The 17,638-nt window shown below is 43.9% G+C and overlaps 1 protein-coding gene across 1 annotated transcript in view; it reads right to left on the bottom strand.

The window, feature by feature from the left end:
• Positions 1-17,638, bottom strand: part of LOC147728953 (uncharacterized) — a 291,189-nt gene that overhangs the window by 218,849 nt on the left and 54,702 nt on the right. Inside the window, exons 6-8 of the mRNA XM_086959204.1 lie at positions 11,120-11,232; positions 9,436-9,456; positions 4,400-4,485 (exon numbers count right to left, since the gene is read on the bottom strand). Of these exons, the coding sequence (XP_086815330.1) occupies positions 4,400-4,485; positions 9,436-9,456; positions 11,120-11,232 (220 nt within the window). The remainder of the gene's footprint in view (positions 1-4,399; positions 4,486-9,435; positions 9,457-11,119; positions 11,233-17,638) is intronic.

The following is a 17,638-nucleotide window of genomic DNA, read 5'->3' as shown; positions in this document are numbered from 1 at the left end:
GTATGATATATAACATTAATTTGAGCCCAAACTTGTAACCAGAAATCATGAACAGAGGCACATGAGAATAGCATGTGAAATAATGTTGCATGCGAGGAGGAGCAAGACCAACATGTATGAGAGGTATTTGGGAAATGTTTATGAAGAGCAGAGGGTGTATAGAGAAGCCTGTTATAAATGAAAAACAAGGATTGCGTCAAAGTGGCTGATCTCGATGATTTGCGGATTTTGTTCCATAGCTTATCCCATAGTGAGATTGGCCAAGAAACGGAGAAATCCTGTTCCCAGCACTCCTCTACCTTGGATTTAGGCCTGATAGAATCAATAGTGTGAAGATATACATAAATGGAAGAGGCCTTAGGAGTAGTGCGTAAAAAAGAATGAAATAAAGTGGTGGAATTAGGAGTAATGGGAGAGGAGGGTAGTCGAGACAGTCGAATGTAAACTGCTAAAGTAGCATCTTTAAGCAGATGGTATTGCGGGAGGAGGAGGCAGGTAAACCATAAAGGGAGCGGAGAGTAGCAAAAGGTATGAAAGAGGATTGAGAAAAAAGTTAGGAGATCCATAGCACCCCTTGCGGTGCCACGTTTTCCAAAAGAAGGGTTTGTTGCGAATAAGGAGGGTGGTATTATGCCAGATAGTGGAAGAGAGAAAGTCAGCAAGCGTAGAGGGAGGAGGGTGGGAGGAAGAAAGGAGCAATTTAGTAGTGAATTTGTGTATGGGGGTAGAGATAGAGGAGGGTTTGCGTGAGAAGGAGAGATACTCGGAAAACGAGAAGGGGGAAAGAAGAAGGCGTTCGAATTTAGTCCAAAGAGGGCATCTATCAGTGGGATCTTGCAACCAGAAGGAAGCTTGTCGTAACAAAAACGCCCTATGATAAGCAGGAAAATCTGGAAAGTTAACTCCGCCCTCTACTTTAGGCCTAATCAGTCGGGCAAGGGACATTCTGGATTTTTTATGTTCCAAAGAAAGGATGTCAAAATAGAGTTAATTTTTTTAAAAAAGGAATGGACACTGGAATATTAGAAATGGTATAGAGGACTATGGGAGATAGCATCATTTTAATAGTGTCCAGACGTCCCCACCAGGATAAGTAGAGAGGGTGCCATTTAGAAGTTAAATCCACTAATTTTTGAGTGCATTTGGCTAAACAGAGGGAGACAGTATCTGGAATGGAGGAAGTAATATGTAGGCCGAGGTATTTAATATGAGAGGATTTCCATGTAAAGTGTGAAGCGGCAAAGTCAGGTTTAAATGTAAACTTTGTCAGTGGTAGGATCTCACATTTATCATTATTGAGTTTATAACCCGATATTTGAGAATAATCATGCACGTCAGCAAGGAAAGCAGGAATTGAATCAGTGGGATTAGAAATAAAAAGAAGGATGTCATCCGCATAGGCAGCCAACTTAACCTGAGATCCTGAGATTTGAAAGCCCTGTGTATTAGGATTCTGACGAAGTTTGGAAAGGAAGGGTTCTAAAGCAAAATTGAATAAAAAAGGAGATAAAGGGCACCCTTGACGAACACCCCTTTTCAGGTCAAAGAAGGAGGAAATTTGACCATTGGCACATACCGCTGCCCGCGGATTTGAGTAAAGTAAGGAAATCAAGGAGATAAATGTAGCACCAAAGCCAAACCATTGGAGTGTATAGAATAGATAAGTCCATTCAACCCTATCAAACGCCTTCTCAGCGTCCAGGGCGATGGCTGCGAGAGAGTGTTGTGAGTGACGGGATTGAGTTAAAACATTAAATAATAGTCTAGTGTTATCTGTAATGAAACAACCCTTAACGAAGCCTGACTGTTCCTCACCCAAAAGATCAGGGAGAAGAAGGTCAAGACGTGCCGCAAGAGACTTTGCAAAGATTTTATAATCAATGTTAACCAAAGAAATTGGTCTATAGTTTGTACAGTATTGAGGATCTTTTCCCTCTTTGGGTATCAGACATATGTGTGCGTCAGAGAAGGAACCTGAAGAGGCACCTGAGGTAAGGAAAGAGTCAATAAGGGAGTGCAATTTTGGAATGAGAATCTTCGAAAAATGGAGGAAAAATTCAACAGTGAAGCCATCCGGGCCAGGGGCCAGAATAAGACCATTCTTGATCTGTGAAATTGAACTTTTTATTATTGAAAGTCAATCTAGTTTGAATTAACAGTATGCAAACAATGTTTACATCCTTTTAATATATTAACATATCTCCACTAAGCAGTAGCGAGGGAGGTGAGGCAGGCATGCTGATTTGCATGCCGACTAGAAAGAAAGTTCTACCTCTACTTTCATCTCCCCCTTCCCTCCATCCCTGCCCCCAGCTACCTCCCTGTTGAAAATTATGAAAAAGTTTGCTCCAGTTATTAGTCCAGTTCTATAAGCTTTGTAATCTTTTTTAGCAATAGTGACTGAGGTTTAGAAGAATTCTCTAGTTATACCACTGATGAAAAAGATCCTGTACTCGCCAATTATGGGGCTCCTTTCTCTTGCTAAGGTCCTTGAAAGTTTAGTTAAATCACAACTCTCCACTTCCCTGGAGCTTAACTGTTGCCTGGATCTGGAACAATCAGTTTTCACCCATCCTTTGTAAAGGAAACAGTTCGATTTGTAATTTCTAATGAACTATGTATGTGAAAGGGGAAGCTGCCTTTATGTTGTTGCACCTTTCAGCAGCATTCTCCCACCCATCCTCCTAAATAGATTTTGAGGGACTGGGGTGGGTGGCTTTGCCCTCAAGTGACTTGACTCATTTTTCAAAGATCTGTTCCAAACAGTGCAACTTTCTCCATTGCAATCAGATTTTAAAAACATCACTTGTGGGGTTCCCCAGGGCCATGCCTTGAGTCACACTCTTTAAAAACATTATACAGACTCATTTGTTTCTCTGATGCAATTCTTCGATCTCAGATTTTTTCCTACGCTGACGATACGAAACTCAATCTGAATCTTTATGTAGACAATTTTTTTTCCCAAACTCATTTCAGAGACTGCATGCGTGCCATTGCCCTTTGGATGGATGCTGTACCTTTCTTCTGTTTGGGTCTCACCTGTTTGGGGTCCAGATTGGCAGCCTAAAGAGCTGGGCTCTGCCCTTCATCTTCTATCATGTGCCCACAACTTATCATTTCCGATTCCCATCCAACCTTCAAGGAACATATTAATGTTGATATCCACCTACTTTCTCCTCTTAAATGTTCTGAGAAAAGTATTAATTTCCTTCTTTCCAGTTACCAGAACCTGGTGGTCCAGGCCTTCAATTTTTTTTTATCTGAGACGGACTCCTAAAACTCTTTTTTGGAGCGATTCTGGAATATCTTGCATCATCTCCAGATTGTCTAAGCCTCTGCAGCCAACCTTAGAATGAAATCGAAAAAGCGTGTACACATTTATAATTATTTCAAGGCACTTGCAATGTCTACCAATTTGGAAACTCAATCTTTTAAAATCTTTGTGTACATGCAAACGCCTATTTAAATCTTTGTGCATGTGTCATTGGGCAAGTCACAAGGCTGCTCCTCAGTAGGTGTTTTGCTGCTATTCTGCAAAACCTCTCCATGTAAAGCTCCCTCAGTTCAGACGAGCTAAAGTGATGGAATAGTCGACTTTTTTACTCCACTCGACAACTTTCCTTCATTATTTTCACAAGCTACTGAAAATATTTCTCTTCTCACTGCCTTAAACACTGAAATGCCTTAAGTCCATTACCATCAGTACCAGGATACCTGGTTCCTGGATAATTGGGATCTCTAGAATTTAAAAATGAATCATCAACCAGAACACATAATGTACTCAAGTTATGGCTCCATCGCTGTCATTAAAGCCACATTTTCAATTCCTCTGTTTACATATATTTCTAACAGAATTATAATATGTTAGGGTATCCCCAGCCAGACATAAATGAGGGATGAGAGCAGAGGGACTGAGGCCCCTGTCCCTCGTAAGCCCTCTCACGCGTTTGTATGTGCTGTTCATTTGGGGCAGCCGGATTTACCAACCTAATCCCAAACACACTTGCAGGGCCTGTGCCTGTAATGAAGACTCGAGGTGTGGGGGGCTCATCTCTCTAGTAAGGGCCCTGTTCTCACACTGCCTCTCAGGTCCTAAAAGTGAACATAGAGCCTGGGATTGACCTTACCATTCTAATGACCAATTAGCTCAAATCCAAACTGGAAAATGTTGCAGCATGGCATTTCTAGATTAACCTTTCCAGGCTTGCACATTGTTTGGTTGGAATATCAAACAAAATATTTTTATCCCCAAAAACAAATTAATGAGGAAGGATTCTCCGAGTACATGTCTTCATGGATCCATTACATTCCAGCTCCTCCAGGCCACAATCATTGTAGATACAGTGATAAATGAGCCCTTACGTGTTCCCCAATCTCTGAAGTTCCCTGTCCCACATACCTTCCTGCGCCTGCAAGAGTTTGTTGGTCAACCGCATAATGTCATCCTTGGCCTGCTCCATTGATTTCTCGAGTTTCTTGCGGCTCCTGTAAGGCAATGCCCAGAGATCATTCAGTGTATAGCACCCACATGGATATATTGTGGATATATTGTGGCTCTAAACAGAAGGCGCAAGATGGCCACACTAAAGGAAACAAACATTAGACATGTGAGTCTTAGGGAGGTGATGTGCTTTATTAGGACTAAATTATGAACCATGGAACCAGTAGACTTTCACACTGGAATAAAAACATGGGAAAATTTAAAAAACATAAAATTATATGCGACTGTCAATTTGACATTTTCTTTGTAAGCCTACAACAGTCATGTTTAGGCAGCCATAGGTTTCTTTTATTTTTATTTTCGCAGCATGGGCTTTAAATGGAAAAAAATGTAAAAGCAGCACTAGCTTGCCAACCCCAGCCTACTCGCTTTACCAATGCATGATTTTGTCTAGCATTCAAAGCATCGTCATATGGAGGGGGTTCCAGTAGATGAAATAATATATTACAGGCACATGCATGGAGCTCCATTAGGAGAGTGGAGGGGCAAGGAAATGGGTGGTGGGTAAAAAAAAAAAAAAAAAAAAAACACTAACCTGAGACATGTCCGACCCAAATCCCTTACTCGCTGCACGTCTTCGTCCTGCAGCATGAGCCCTCAAGAAGTACCTTAACCAAGTCTGCCCCTACTCTCATGCCGTCAGAGCAGCACCTGATTGGAGGGAGTGGCCTCACTCGCCCCTCCCAAGGACACCGGAGCCCTGCACTTACTCTAACCCAGCTGTCTTAGCTGGTAGAGGTATCAAAGACGGCCAGCCAAAAAGACATGTACACTCTGAAAAATGCTGATGCAGCCCACACTCCTCCCTGCTGCTGTCACGCAGCAGTGGCCCCGCCCCCGTACTGACGAGAGTGTCAGGACGGGGTTATAATGAAAAATAAAATGGTAACAAGCCAACTTTATTACCATTTTCTTTCTTAATTCGGTGGCATGGAGGTGCATTTTAACCAGTGGGGCAATGCTTCCCCACTCAAATGATGGAGCCGCACCTTGCCCGATTGATGTTCTCTGTTTTCGCGCAAAACAATTTCACCTTTACGGTGCAGAAAAGACTTGAAGCACACGAAGAGGCTTACTACTGCAAGAATGGACACATTTTAGTATTCCACTTAAAATCATTTTGTGGTTAATCTTTTTTTGATGCATGGTTGGATATGGGAACTCTGAGGCTCATTAGGATGGCGGGCAAACTTTGCCCGCCCGCCACCCTCGCGGAAAACGGGACCGTCCGCGAGCTGAGCGGCGGTCCCGCACTGCATATTAGGATGCGCCCGCCACAGTGGCGGGCGCATCATGCATCATGCATTTTTAACATTGTGGCGGGCGGTGCTGAATGCTAAAAATGCATGTATGCATTTGCATACATAAAGCGGCAGGCACTGCGCAGTGCCTGCCACATTTATTTATTTTATTTATTATTACATTTATTAAGCGCACAGCTACCCGGAGGTTTCCCGGCGCTAAAGCAAACTGAGCGGTGACAGAAAAAGGAGGGACATTAGTTGTTAAAAAGCCATGTTTTTATTCCTTTACGGAATTTCAGAAAGCACGATTCTGTGCGCAAGGGTTGAGGAAGAGAATTCCATAAGGATGGGGCCAGCAGGGCAAACGAGCGGCCACCCATTTTGGCTCTGTTAATGCGTGGAATTTTAAATTTGTTTTGTGACGAGGACCTGAGTGTACGGGGGGGAACATATCGTTGGACCAAAGCAGCAAGATAGCATGGGGCTCTATCAGTCATGATTTTATGCATGAAGCAGAGTGCTTTAAAGTGCACTCTGCTTTCAATGCGCAACCAATGCAGGTTACGCCTGTGCTGAGTGACCGATGATCTTGCGGGAAGTTGGCAGATCAGACGAACTGCCATATTTTGAACCACTTGATATTTTCTGGTTACCTCTTTGGCAGCACCTAAGAGCAGGATGTTCCCGTAGTCCAGGCGAGAGATGACAAGGGCCTGGACCACGGTCCTCAAAGTGTCTGTAGGCAGCATCCAGGTGATCTTCCTCAGCCACCTGATGATAGTAGTACAGGTGGCCGCGACTTTCACAACATGATGTTTGAAAGTGAGTTGGTTATCGAAGATCACACCGAGGTTGCGCGCAGACACTGATGGAATAGGTAGAGGACCCATCTCCGGAGGCCAATGGTGAGGGCCCCAGAGAGAGGAGTCGGGTCCAAACAGAAGCAGCTCTGTTTTGTCCCCGTTGAGCTTTAGTTTGTGCTTCAACATCCAGTCCGATATATGCTTTAATCCAGTTTGTAAAGAGGAGGAAGGGAGGTTTTTGTTAGTGGAAAGTGAATAGATGACCTGCGTGTCATCAGCGTAAGAGTAAATTGTAAGACCAGCCTGTTCTGCCAGGAACGCAAGAGGCCTTACGTACAGGTTAAAGAAAAGGGGACTGAGAATAGAGCCCTGGGGAACACCGTGAGGAGAAGGAAGGGTGGAAGATACAGAGGTAGAAGAAAAAACCTGAAACGTGCGATCAGACAAAAAGTTAGCAATCCAGGCCAGGGCGGTGCCCCCAACACCAACTGTCTCCAAGGTGGATAATAAGATGGAATGGGAGACGGTGTCAAAGGCGGCACTCAAATCAAGTAAGATGAGTGCCACCGTCTCACCATTATCCACTTGGCGCCTGATGGTTTCTGATACGCCAAGGAGAGTGGTTTCCGTGGAGAAACCAGCCCTGAAACCGGACTGGGATCCATGGAGAAAATTGGAGGACTCAACAAAAGAACTAAGTAAAGAATTGACATGTTTCTCCAAAATCTTGGAGAAACAGGACAGTAAAGAAATAGGGCGGAAGTTGGAAGGATTGCTCGGGTCAGCATTGGCCTTCTTTAATAGTGGTACCACCATTGCGTGCTTCCATTCATTCGGAACAGTCGCTTCTACCAATGAGGCGTTGAGGACATCCAAAATAATGTGGAGAGGAGCCGGGTCCAGGGAACCCAGAACTTGAGGGGGGAGGGGATCAAGGGGAGAACCAGATTTGATGTCCTGAAGGTATTTTTTAAAAAGCACCGGGGAGATAGGATCCCAGGACAGCAATGGGGGAGTAGAAGGCGAAGAACAGGGAGGAGTAACCAGGGGCACGTCATGGGTAGGAGTAGCAGAAGTGGAATTAAAAATGGCATAAATTTTGTCTATCTTTTCCCGGAAAAAATTAGCTAGAGCATTGCACTGTGCAGTGTCTAAGCATGGGTCATTCGGAACTGAGGAAGCACCAGAAAGCTCTTTAACAATTTTAAACAGGGCCTTAGGCCTGTTTTGAGCCGTGAGTATGGTGTTATTGGCAAAATTGGCTCTAGCAGTGTCACATGCCGCATGGTAGGTTTTAAGAGCGGCTCTATAATTAACTTTGTGCTCAGGATCATACTTTGCACGCCAGATACGTTCAAGTTTCTTACAATGGGATTTTTCCAGGCGTAAAGAGTCATTGAACCAGGGCGCCGGGGGGTGGTGAATTTGAGTTTTATTTTTTTGAGTAGGCAAGCAAGAATCCAGGGCTGTAGTTAACCATGATGTAATTCTGGGTAGCTCTTTAATCGTAATATTAGAGCCCGACGGAATAGAGTTGGCCAGAGAAGAGTTAAATCTGTCAAGGTCTAGACGTTTCCAGTTTCTACTAGTTTTGTGGGTAAGGTCTGGCCTAGGAATGTCAGCTATGCATATTTTAACAGAGAACTTAATTAAAAAATGGTCTGACCAAAGAACAGGGGTAGAGGATTGATAGGAAATGGTCGACAGATTGGAAATAATAGGGTCTAAAAGGTTACCGGCCTTATGGGTAGGGTCGGAATTGTAGAGATGCAGGTCAAGAGCTTCAAGATCTTGTAAGAGACGTTGAGCAATAGCACACGAGGCAGAATTAAAATGAATATTTAAATCTCCAATAATGGTAAAATTAGTGGATTGTGCTAATAAAGGGGCAATGAGTTCTGGAAGTGCAGTAGCCCAACCGCTCACTGATCCAGGTGGACGGTAAATCAAGATGCCTGTTAAGGTAAATTGGGGGGAAAGAGTTAATTTAAACAGGCCCGCCTCACAGTCAGGGAAGTCGAGATTTTCCCATTTACAGGAGAACTCTCTTTTGTAAATAACAGCAATTCCTCCACCGTCTTTAAGCGCTCGGTTTCTCCCAACATAGGTATAATCATTGGGGAGGGCCATGGTGATATCTGGGCATTGTGTATGCAAATGCAGGGGGGTACCACAGGTACCCCCCAGGCGCACCCCCCATCCCCGCTTCACCATGGGGGCCTCTAGGGTGCCCCGAAGTGAAGACCGCATGCCATTCCGTGGCGGCATTGCTGCCACGGAACGGCATCTGTTTAAGCCCATCCTAATATGGCTGGCGGTGTCTGATAGATACCACCAAGGGGACCGTGGCGAGAAAGCGGCGGACGGTCTTTCCGTCCGCCGCGGTCCTCCCCTGCCATGCTAATATGGCGGGGGGAAATGGGTGGTGGTCAGACCTGGATGTCGGACGGATCGCCACGGCTCGCATGGCGGTGGCGATCCGCCCGACATCCTAATGGGTCCCTATGTCTGGTGAACTCAAGAAAGCGGATGTGAGCACTAAACCACTGGTATTGCTAGCCTTACCCTTCAAGTGATTAACAACCAGCACCACCCATCTCTCCCCAAAAAATAGAAACAGTCATCTCACACCTCTGCACAAGCTATTCTGTGGTTAGTACGTGGTGTAGAATTTAGGCATGTACTCGGCTATATAAATTTGGGTTTAAGGATGCTGTGACCTTCATAAACTCAAGGTGAGAAGGAGAGTAAGCAAACACGAGGGATGCAAAGGTTGAGGATTGAGACACCTGATGCTTCTTGTGCATGGACAAGAAGCGCTACATATTCCTCTTGCATTGCACATTCAGGGAGAAGTCATTCTTGAGTACTCACATGCATTACTTACTTGTCATCTGCAGACTTCTTGCTGAAAGAAAGCAGAAAAACATGTCATCAGTATCCTCCCATCTGGGTCTTCTTTCTGAACAAGACTGTGGGAAATCAGGAGTAAACCGTGGCTCGATAGGGGTGGGAGAAATTTGTGCAAACAAATTAGCATCCAGCCCAAGTGATGTGCAATCACTCGTTCAACCTGGTAGAGTGGTGAGTATTGTGGGCCCAAAAGACCCATCCTCTATTTACACACAAAAAATACATGACAGATCTTGACAATGTTTCTGTGAGCAGAGGTCTAGATCAATATCTCAGGAAATGAGCCAATCAAGTGCCTTAATCTGGAACGGTTGTCTTCAGGGTGAGATCTGTTTAAAAGCCGAGACAAAGCTGCTTGAAGGGATCACTTCTAAGAGTGAGAAGAGAAGGAAGTCCTAATGTCTGTTCCAGAATAGACCACTCTCCTAATGCATCAGCTCTGGGGCTGGGATATAATTTGTCAAATCATCCTCATTTCATCCGGTCTATTCATTTGGGTATACAGGACGGAAATTGAGATTAGGTTTAATATAAATATCACCAGTGGAGACTGCTACTAAACGGGGGTGGCAGGTCGTCAACTCCTAATAGCAGGAAACAAGAAGCACACAGGCTCCCCTAGCCAATCACAATGCTGCTGTTCCAGCATGACAGCAGCACTGTGATTGGTCGGAGTGTCGTCATGCGCACTTAGAGAGAGCCCACCACTCCTTCCCCTGCTGTGGCCAGCCCAGCCCCGCCAGCACCTAATTCGTTATGGATAAATAAAATAATAATACCAGTGCATTATTAGCATTTTATTTTTCCCTTTTGATCTGCTCACAGAGCAGTGAGGCGACGCTCCTCCGCCTAAGCAGAGGAGCCGCTGCTGCATATCACCAAAGACCACTTGTCAACAAGGGTCAGCCCTTAGGTTGATATGGGTGCTCACTTGCAATGTTTTCTCTGCAGGGACATCACTTCTCAGGGTGTGAGGGAGACTCAGCTCATGACCAATGATTTCCTCAGCTCCCTTGGGAATGGGACCACCTCTAAGAGAGATCTCTCTGAAACCACACTGTGCAAATATATTGTTTGTGATTATATGGCCCTTTTTAAGAGGTGTCATCCCTCCTCGTAAATAACATTACTCTGGGCAGAGGTATTTAACAGGTGTGGCAAATGCCTCTAATTCTGAGTTTTCTACTTGAAATGAGGCAAACATGCAGAATTGGTAATTAACATACCAAATTCTGCATGTTTTGCATTTTGTCTTGGCCTTTTCTTCTGGTAGATTGCGAAAGGTCAGACCTGCCAAAGTTTATCAGGGGAAAACTTTAAGTGTGTTATAATGAATGTATAATTATCACACAACTCGTAATTCCAATCCCTCTGTATAAACTTATGTTTGTATAAGGTATACAATTTTGCCCTGAACTTCCGGTCTATGGAGTGATCTGAAGGAAATTGGCAGTAGGTGGTAAACTCAATTCTCAGTTAATATCCCAGCGTTGACAGTTTGATACATATATTTAATGCACTCTTTTGTAGCAATTACATTTTTAAAAGGCAACGTAAGTGAAAGCATTTTCTCTCCAATCACTTGAATATCGAGCTAGAGTCCCATGTTTTCTTTTCTTAAAATTACTAATATTAGTTATGCTACATTTAGGGCTCACATTTTTGGGATGACAGTTGCTGGACGAGATTTGTTCACATAGTCTACCATCTGTTTGTTCAGATCAGCAAGTCGGGCCATGGCCATCTCGGAAGAAGATAACGCAGCCTTCACCTGTTGGGGTAGAGCAGAAGTGATATGATGATGCAATGATCCTCATCAGAAAGCACAGACAACCGTATGGGTCCCACACATGATCCTTTAATGTGCCAAACCAATGCAACGCCGTGACTTATGATCGTTATATAACAGAACATATGAAAATCAATGTGCATGACCCTACACAACTCAAATCAATTAATTGGCCAAACATTAAGGTAAGCCGCCAAAGTCCCCGGCCTAGGAGTATTGCTCAATGTTATCTGTAATCTGCATATAGACCAGATGGCTAATACTTTCATTGGCCACTTTTGGTCAATAACAGAATTGACTTTGATGCACAATATTTGCTCCGTAAATCGTATCTCAGCACTATTGAGGACTTGTATTTATTCTTCATCTTTCTTAAAGAATTTGCTCATTCAGTCTTCACTAATTTGGTTGGTAGGTGGTAACAATTGCTCTCTTAATATGAGTGTGTATATTACATCTTAAAATTATTACATCTAATCCTCCTATTTAGCAATTTCAGTATCTCTTTATTGGGGCTTACATACCCATTCATCTAGCATTCACATCTCAGCATTTTTAACTGAGTCCAAAATGAATTATGCTTTAAGTTATGTACATGAAGGGAGCGGTTTGGCCCTTTTAAAGAAAGATATCCAACCCCCTCATAGTGGACTTGCATGCACCAGAAGTGGAATTACCAGCGATAAAAAAGGTGTCTATATTCCAGCTACTAATCCCAAAATGACAGCCATCTTGGCTGCCACATCATCCTCCGCTACTGTCCAGCCCATCTCAGGGATAGTAACCCACCCCTGATCAAAGAGTAACATTTCAAACTATGAACTAGTTCCAAACCAGGGCCTGATTCACAAAAGTACCTTACACTTTTGAGTATGTTTACAAATGTTTAGATATTCACAAAATCAGAGTATAAATTGACACCAAAAGTGTAACTTTATGTCCCCACCAAATTGAAGCACCTGTGCGCTATACACCTTTGAGTAATTTTCACCCTAGCGCCTTTAATCCAAATGTATCTTATCTTACACTTAGGAGTACATTTACACTTGTATTTTGTGAATAGCCAGAATGAAGTAAACATATTCAAAGTGTATACCCCACGCTCTTCAGTTTGGTGGAGACATGCAAGTTACAGTTTTGGAGTAAATTTACACTCAGATTTTGTGAACTGCCAAAAAGTAGTTAACTTCCTTCGGGAGATGTGGTACTGAGTGAGGGACAAAGGCGGGTGTTGTATTTCTGCAGTGGTAACACAGATTCAGTTTCGTCAACTTTTAATCTCCATCCAACGCACCAAACATTCCACCATCATTTCCCTTTATACTGGTACACTGATCATCCGATATCCCCTCCAGATCCAAATTCTTGTAGGTGGTCTTTAAAACCTCACTTTCTATCTTGTACTGGTTTTGTAGCTTCATTCGCCCTAACTACATGAGGTTGCATTTACTTCCACTAAGCATCAATTGATCACACTGAGGCTATTCTCTAACTTTTATAAATAAATTTCTTCTCCAAGTTATCAGCCTGATTATATATCTTCGTTCCATATTCAAAGATGCACTCATTTCTTTTTCAATGTTTCCATGCACTAAAGAACAACAGATTCTGTATGGTCTACCCATCCAAAGATGCACTCATTTCATTTCAGTTTTTCTCTAATGACAGATTTGCATTCACTAAAGAACAATAGAGGGTTAAATGATCCATAAGATACCCGATAAGATATCACACTTGTCCCCTAGATGTCCCTAACTCTATTTTCTGAATATCACACAGCCATATCCTATCCAGGCTAACTACAATTGTCCCCACTCTCCCCACAACAGGATGTCTGACATTACCTAGGATCCACGCAGTTCCATATTGGAGTTTTAATTCAATCTAAATAGACGCCTTTGATCAGTCCCCAATTATCTATTTCCATAGGCGTCCAGTCACTTCGACATTCTGCCATTAATTTCAGCCTGTGATACTATGCTCCTATGGGCATTGTACCCTGTGTGTACACTGAACTCATCAATGTCAGCCACACCTTTAGAAAAGCAGGGCTTTATATTCAGTACTGGGAACCTGGATCTTCACAAATTTTTTTTCAAATATTTCTAGCTCCCTTTATTGCCAGAGCCACATCTTACCAGTATTCCAATATATATATTGTAGCTCATAAAACACACCTCCTGATATTTGACTTATCAATTAGAAAGCATTTGCTGCTGACCGTCTTTTCCTATTTGTATTTTAATGTGAGGTGATGTCCCCTTATCAGGGGTGACATTTTTAACAATTAACATAGTGATTATAAACGCCTAAAGGATGAATGGTAAGTTTATAGTATGACGTGAGGCAAATAGTCATTTTTAGATGGAAACGTTGTTAGCCTATCAAGATCTTACAGGAGGCTTAATTCCCCCCCACCCAATGCTTACCATAAGTTACCTTTATGTTCACTCATTTGCTTGCTGCTTTTTCGATGGCTTATCCATTTTGCATTTGTCCCTCCCCTTGTGTGCTTCCACTGCTCACTGTTAGGAAACTATTATTTTCTTTTTGCTTAAGCACCCCATGAGAGTGCATGTGTTTTCCCGTGGTGTCCATCATGTGCTTCTCTCTTCCTTCCCATACTGTGTTGCTCTCTTTCGTCCACCTGTTTTTCACCGCCCCACACTGCTCTGTCTTGTGCCTTCATGCTTGAGCACTCCAGGAGTGCATGTGTTTCACAGATGTCTGTCTCCCTTTAATCCACATTTTGCAAATCACCGATGGGGTGTTCTGATTTTTTTTTACAGTATTCTTCACTACGAGTTTCCGGAAAAGAATTTACTGTGCCCATCAGAATTATATGTTCTATTAAATTTCACATTACGATGTTAGCTTCTGCAATCAACTGAAATCACTGTGTGAGATTCAGGAGGAGTAATGTGAGAATCAGTGAGGAAACACCGATTCCTGTGTATTATTTCCCCAAATCTTGTTATGCCCTGCCCCAGCATTGCCAGGACCCCTGGTAACAAAAATTCTGGTGTACAGAAATAATAGGGATTATAAAGGGCCACTTGTTAAGAGAGCCAATGTGCAAGACTAAATAATCACTGGAAATCTATTGATCTATGATGAAAGGCACAGTCATGTTTGATTTTAATCTGAATCCTGTGCATGTTCCTAGAAGGAACCTCTAATGTGCTTGTATTAAAACGCCTCTGCCCTTCCTTCTGGGTTAGAACATGGATCGTTATGAACGAAGTGTGGCCTTTTTTCCCGACTGTTTCATATTGGACATGTAACTTCAGCTATTCTAAGCAGGACCAGTGTCCTAGATATAGTCGTGTATAGTATATGAATGCAGGAAGGTGAGTGAACTTTGATTATTGGATTTTGCTTATTTAACTGTTGGATTAAAGTTTTTTTGAGAGGATACTGAGACCAACATGGGTCCAACTCCTTACTGAAAAATCCTTGTGTCTTTAGACATTCTTCCTTTTGCTGAACCAGGGGTCAAAGCAGAGTGATTTCAGGGTGTTACATAGTTCTTGTTTTAGGTCTCGCCTGTCGATGCGCATGCGCATCGAGCAAGCGAGACTATGGGGGCTTATCCACTCTTTGTCCAACTTGCAAGGAATCGTGGCGATTCCTTGCAGTGTCCGTGACTTTTAAGCTCAATGCGCATGCGCATTGAGCTTAAAAGCGCGTGCACATGCCCCCAGCCGCCTGCCTTGCCTTCTCTCCCGCCCCCTCACTTCTTGATTGCACGGCCGCTAGGCCGTGCCTCCCCTACTCTCCTCCTCCTACTCTCCTCCCCTCGCCGTCTGTTCCCGCACTCCTCCCACACCCCCGCTCCGCCCCCTCCCCTGCCTGCCATGTCGCGTCGCATTTCTCCTCCCCCAGCACGCAACGCCTTCCTCTTCTCCGCGGTGATTGCACAGCCCCTTGTGTTCATGGGTTGCTTTGCTTGTTAAGTTTCCTGCAGTGCTCCGACTTGTCGCATTACCCATGTGATGCCTCTTTTTCTTAACATATTCACCCACTGCTTGTGTTTTCTCCTGTTCTTTAACTGGTTGCGTCTTGGCCGTAGAATCACCTGATACCGAGTGCAGCTTCATGCTGAAGATTTTAAAAACATGATGAAAACCAAAATGTGAGTTAGAGTTTACTGTTCAAGTCGCTGATCGTGCCTGTTTGCGGGGCACCCTTTTGGAATGGGCGATAGAGCGCGCACAGATGAACTCTGGAGATGTCTCTTGCCCAGCAAATCGCGGCTAATATTGTGCTTCAATAGAGATTAAAAATTGTTGCGCACTGACGGAGCACAATCGCTACGAAAACACGGCTCATTTCCAGAGAAAAACACAAAGGGTGTGGGAAAGCGTAGTTAACGGTTTTGCACGCCAAAAAGGCACAGAAAACACACATGGGCATTCGCCGATTTATAAACTTTAGGCGACAGCATTTCTAGGAGGCGAGTCTTTTCCACATGTAGGGTTTCAAACAGGTTTGAAAGCTGCGCAGCTATTTTTAGCGCGCGCTCCGGCTCCCTTCACAGTTTGCCTTGTCTACTTTGCTTAGTCTCCGTGCTCGCTGTCAGACATCCTGACTCCAATTAATAAACCAGTGAAAGCAAAACTTTCTCAAAGTAACAGTGCGGCTGGAACATAAATTAGTTCCTTCAGCATCAGGCAGGCAGGCACACACCTCCTTTTATTCCGCTTTGCCCTATGCGCTGCGAGCCACAATGAACTAGCTGTGGTCACTAGTTAGGGGTCACTCTCACCCCACACCCTCACCCCCTCACCCTCACCCCTCACCCCCTCACCCTCACCCTCACCCCCTCACCCCCCACCCTCACCCCCTCACCCTCCACCCTCACCCTCCACCCTCACTCACCCTCAACCCCTCACCCTCACACCCTCAACCCTTCACCCTCAACCTCTCACTCACCCTTACTCACCCTCACTCACCCTCAACACCTCAGCCTCACCCTCACTCACCCTCACCCTCACTCACCCTCAACCCCTCACACTCACTCACCCTCACCCTCACTCACCCTCAACTCCTCACCCTCACTCACCCTCACCCTCACCCTCACTCACCCTCACCCACACTCACCCTCCCTCAACCCCTCACCCTCACTCACCCTCAACCTCACCCTCAAACCTTCACCCTCAACCCCTCACTCACCCTCACTCTCACTCACCCTCACTCAGCCTCAACTACTCTCACTCACCCTCAACCCCTCACCCTAACTCACCCTCACTCACCCTCAACACCTCACTCACCCTCACCCTCACTCACCCTCAACACCTCACCCTCAACCTCAACTCCTCACCCTCACTCACCCTCACCCTCACTCACCCTCACCCTCACTCACCCTCACTCTCACTCACCCTCAACCCCTCACCCTCACTCACCCTCACTCACCCTCAACCCCTCACCCTCACTCACCCTCACCCACCCTCACCCTCACCCTCACTCTCACACAGTGCAATAGGTCTCAGACCATTTCAGTTAGAGCTTTAAGAAATGTTTATGGCTTTTTTTATTTGTAATTCTTTAGCATTGGCTACAGGAAACAAAAATGCTAAACATTTACAAAAAAAAACCATAAACAATTCTAAAAGCACTAACTCTAATGGTGCGAGACCTATTGCATTTCCAATGCTTGTTTAATTTTAGTTCATAGTCTCATCAGCTAGTTTTCCACTTGTGGAGCCTCATATTTATATATATATTGTATTCCACTAATCCAGTCAGCTGCACTCAGTGATGTTCATGTGGTATGAGAAGGACATCAATGTGAATGAACATTTAGGACTAAATAACCTTAATCACCGAATTCTGTAGATATAATAAAGGTTAGACTGTATAAAGTGCATCACTATTCTTTGTTTTGGTGCTTTTCAGAGGATTCAAAACATCGAATCAGTACTGAACCATATTGAAGTAGAGGAAATCCACAACTAGTCCTCCAGGATATCTTTATTGCCAACCTTTTCAATGTATTTCTATTGGACCACATTAAACAAACTCTTATTCGTTCATGGAAGCTCATCTTGGAATAGCTTGGACCTTTCTCCTTCCCAGGTAACACACTCACGGACAAAGATGAACATAGATGTACTTATATACTATTATTTATGTGGCATTTGTATACTTTTATTTATATTTTGTTATGTGTATATTGCCTAAGCCTTCTTCAGTTAAAGCATGCAGCTTGATATATATATTTAACTGAGCCGCGATCTAGAGAATGCAAAACATTGACAAAACATGTTTGAAAATTGGAGGCAATTGTTGTGCTGGGACAGAAACGGCAGCATGTTTCTTTCTCATATAACAATAATGGTGCAGACAAACCCACATTTCAGATCGTTATTCTTTGTGCCAAAATATG

The sequence above is a fragment of the Lissotriton vulgaris genome, chromosome 2_2 (genome assembly GCF_964263255.1).
Source record: "Lissotriton vulgaris chromosome 2_2, aLisVul1.2, whole genome shotgun sequence".
NCBI lineage: Eukaryota > Metazoa > Chordata > Amphibia > Caudata > Salamandridae > Lissotriton > Lissotriton vulgaris.
This window is presented reverse-complemented; position numbering and strand designations above follow the sequence as displayed.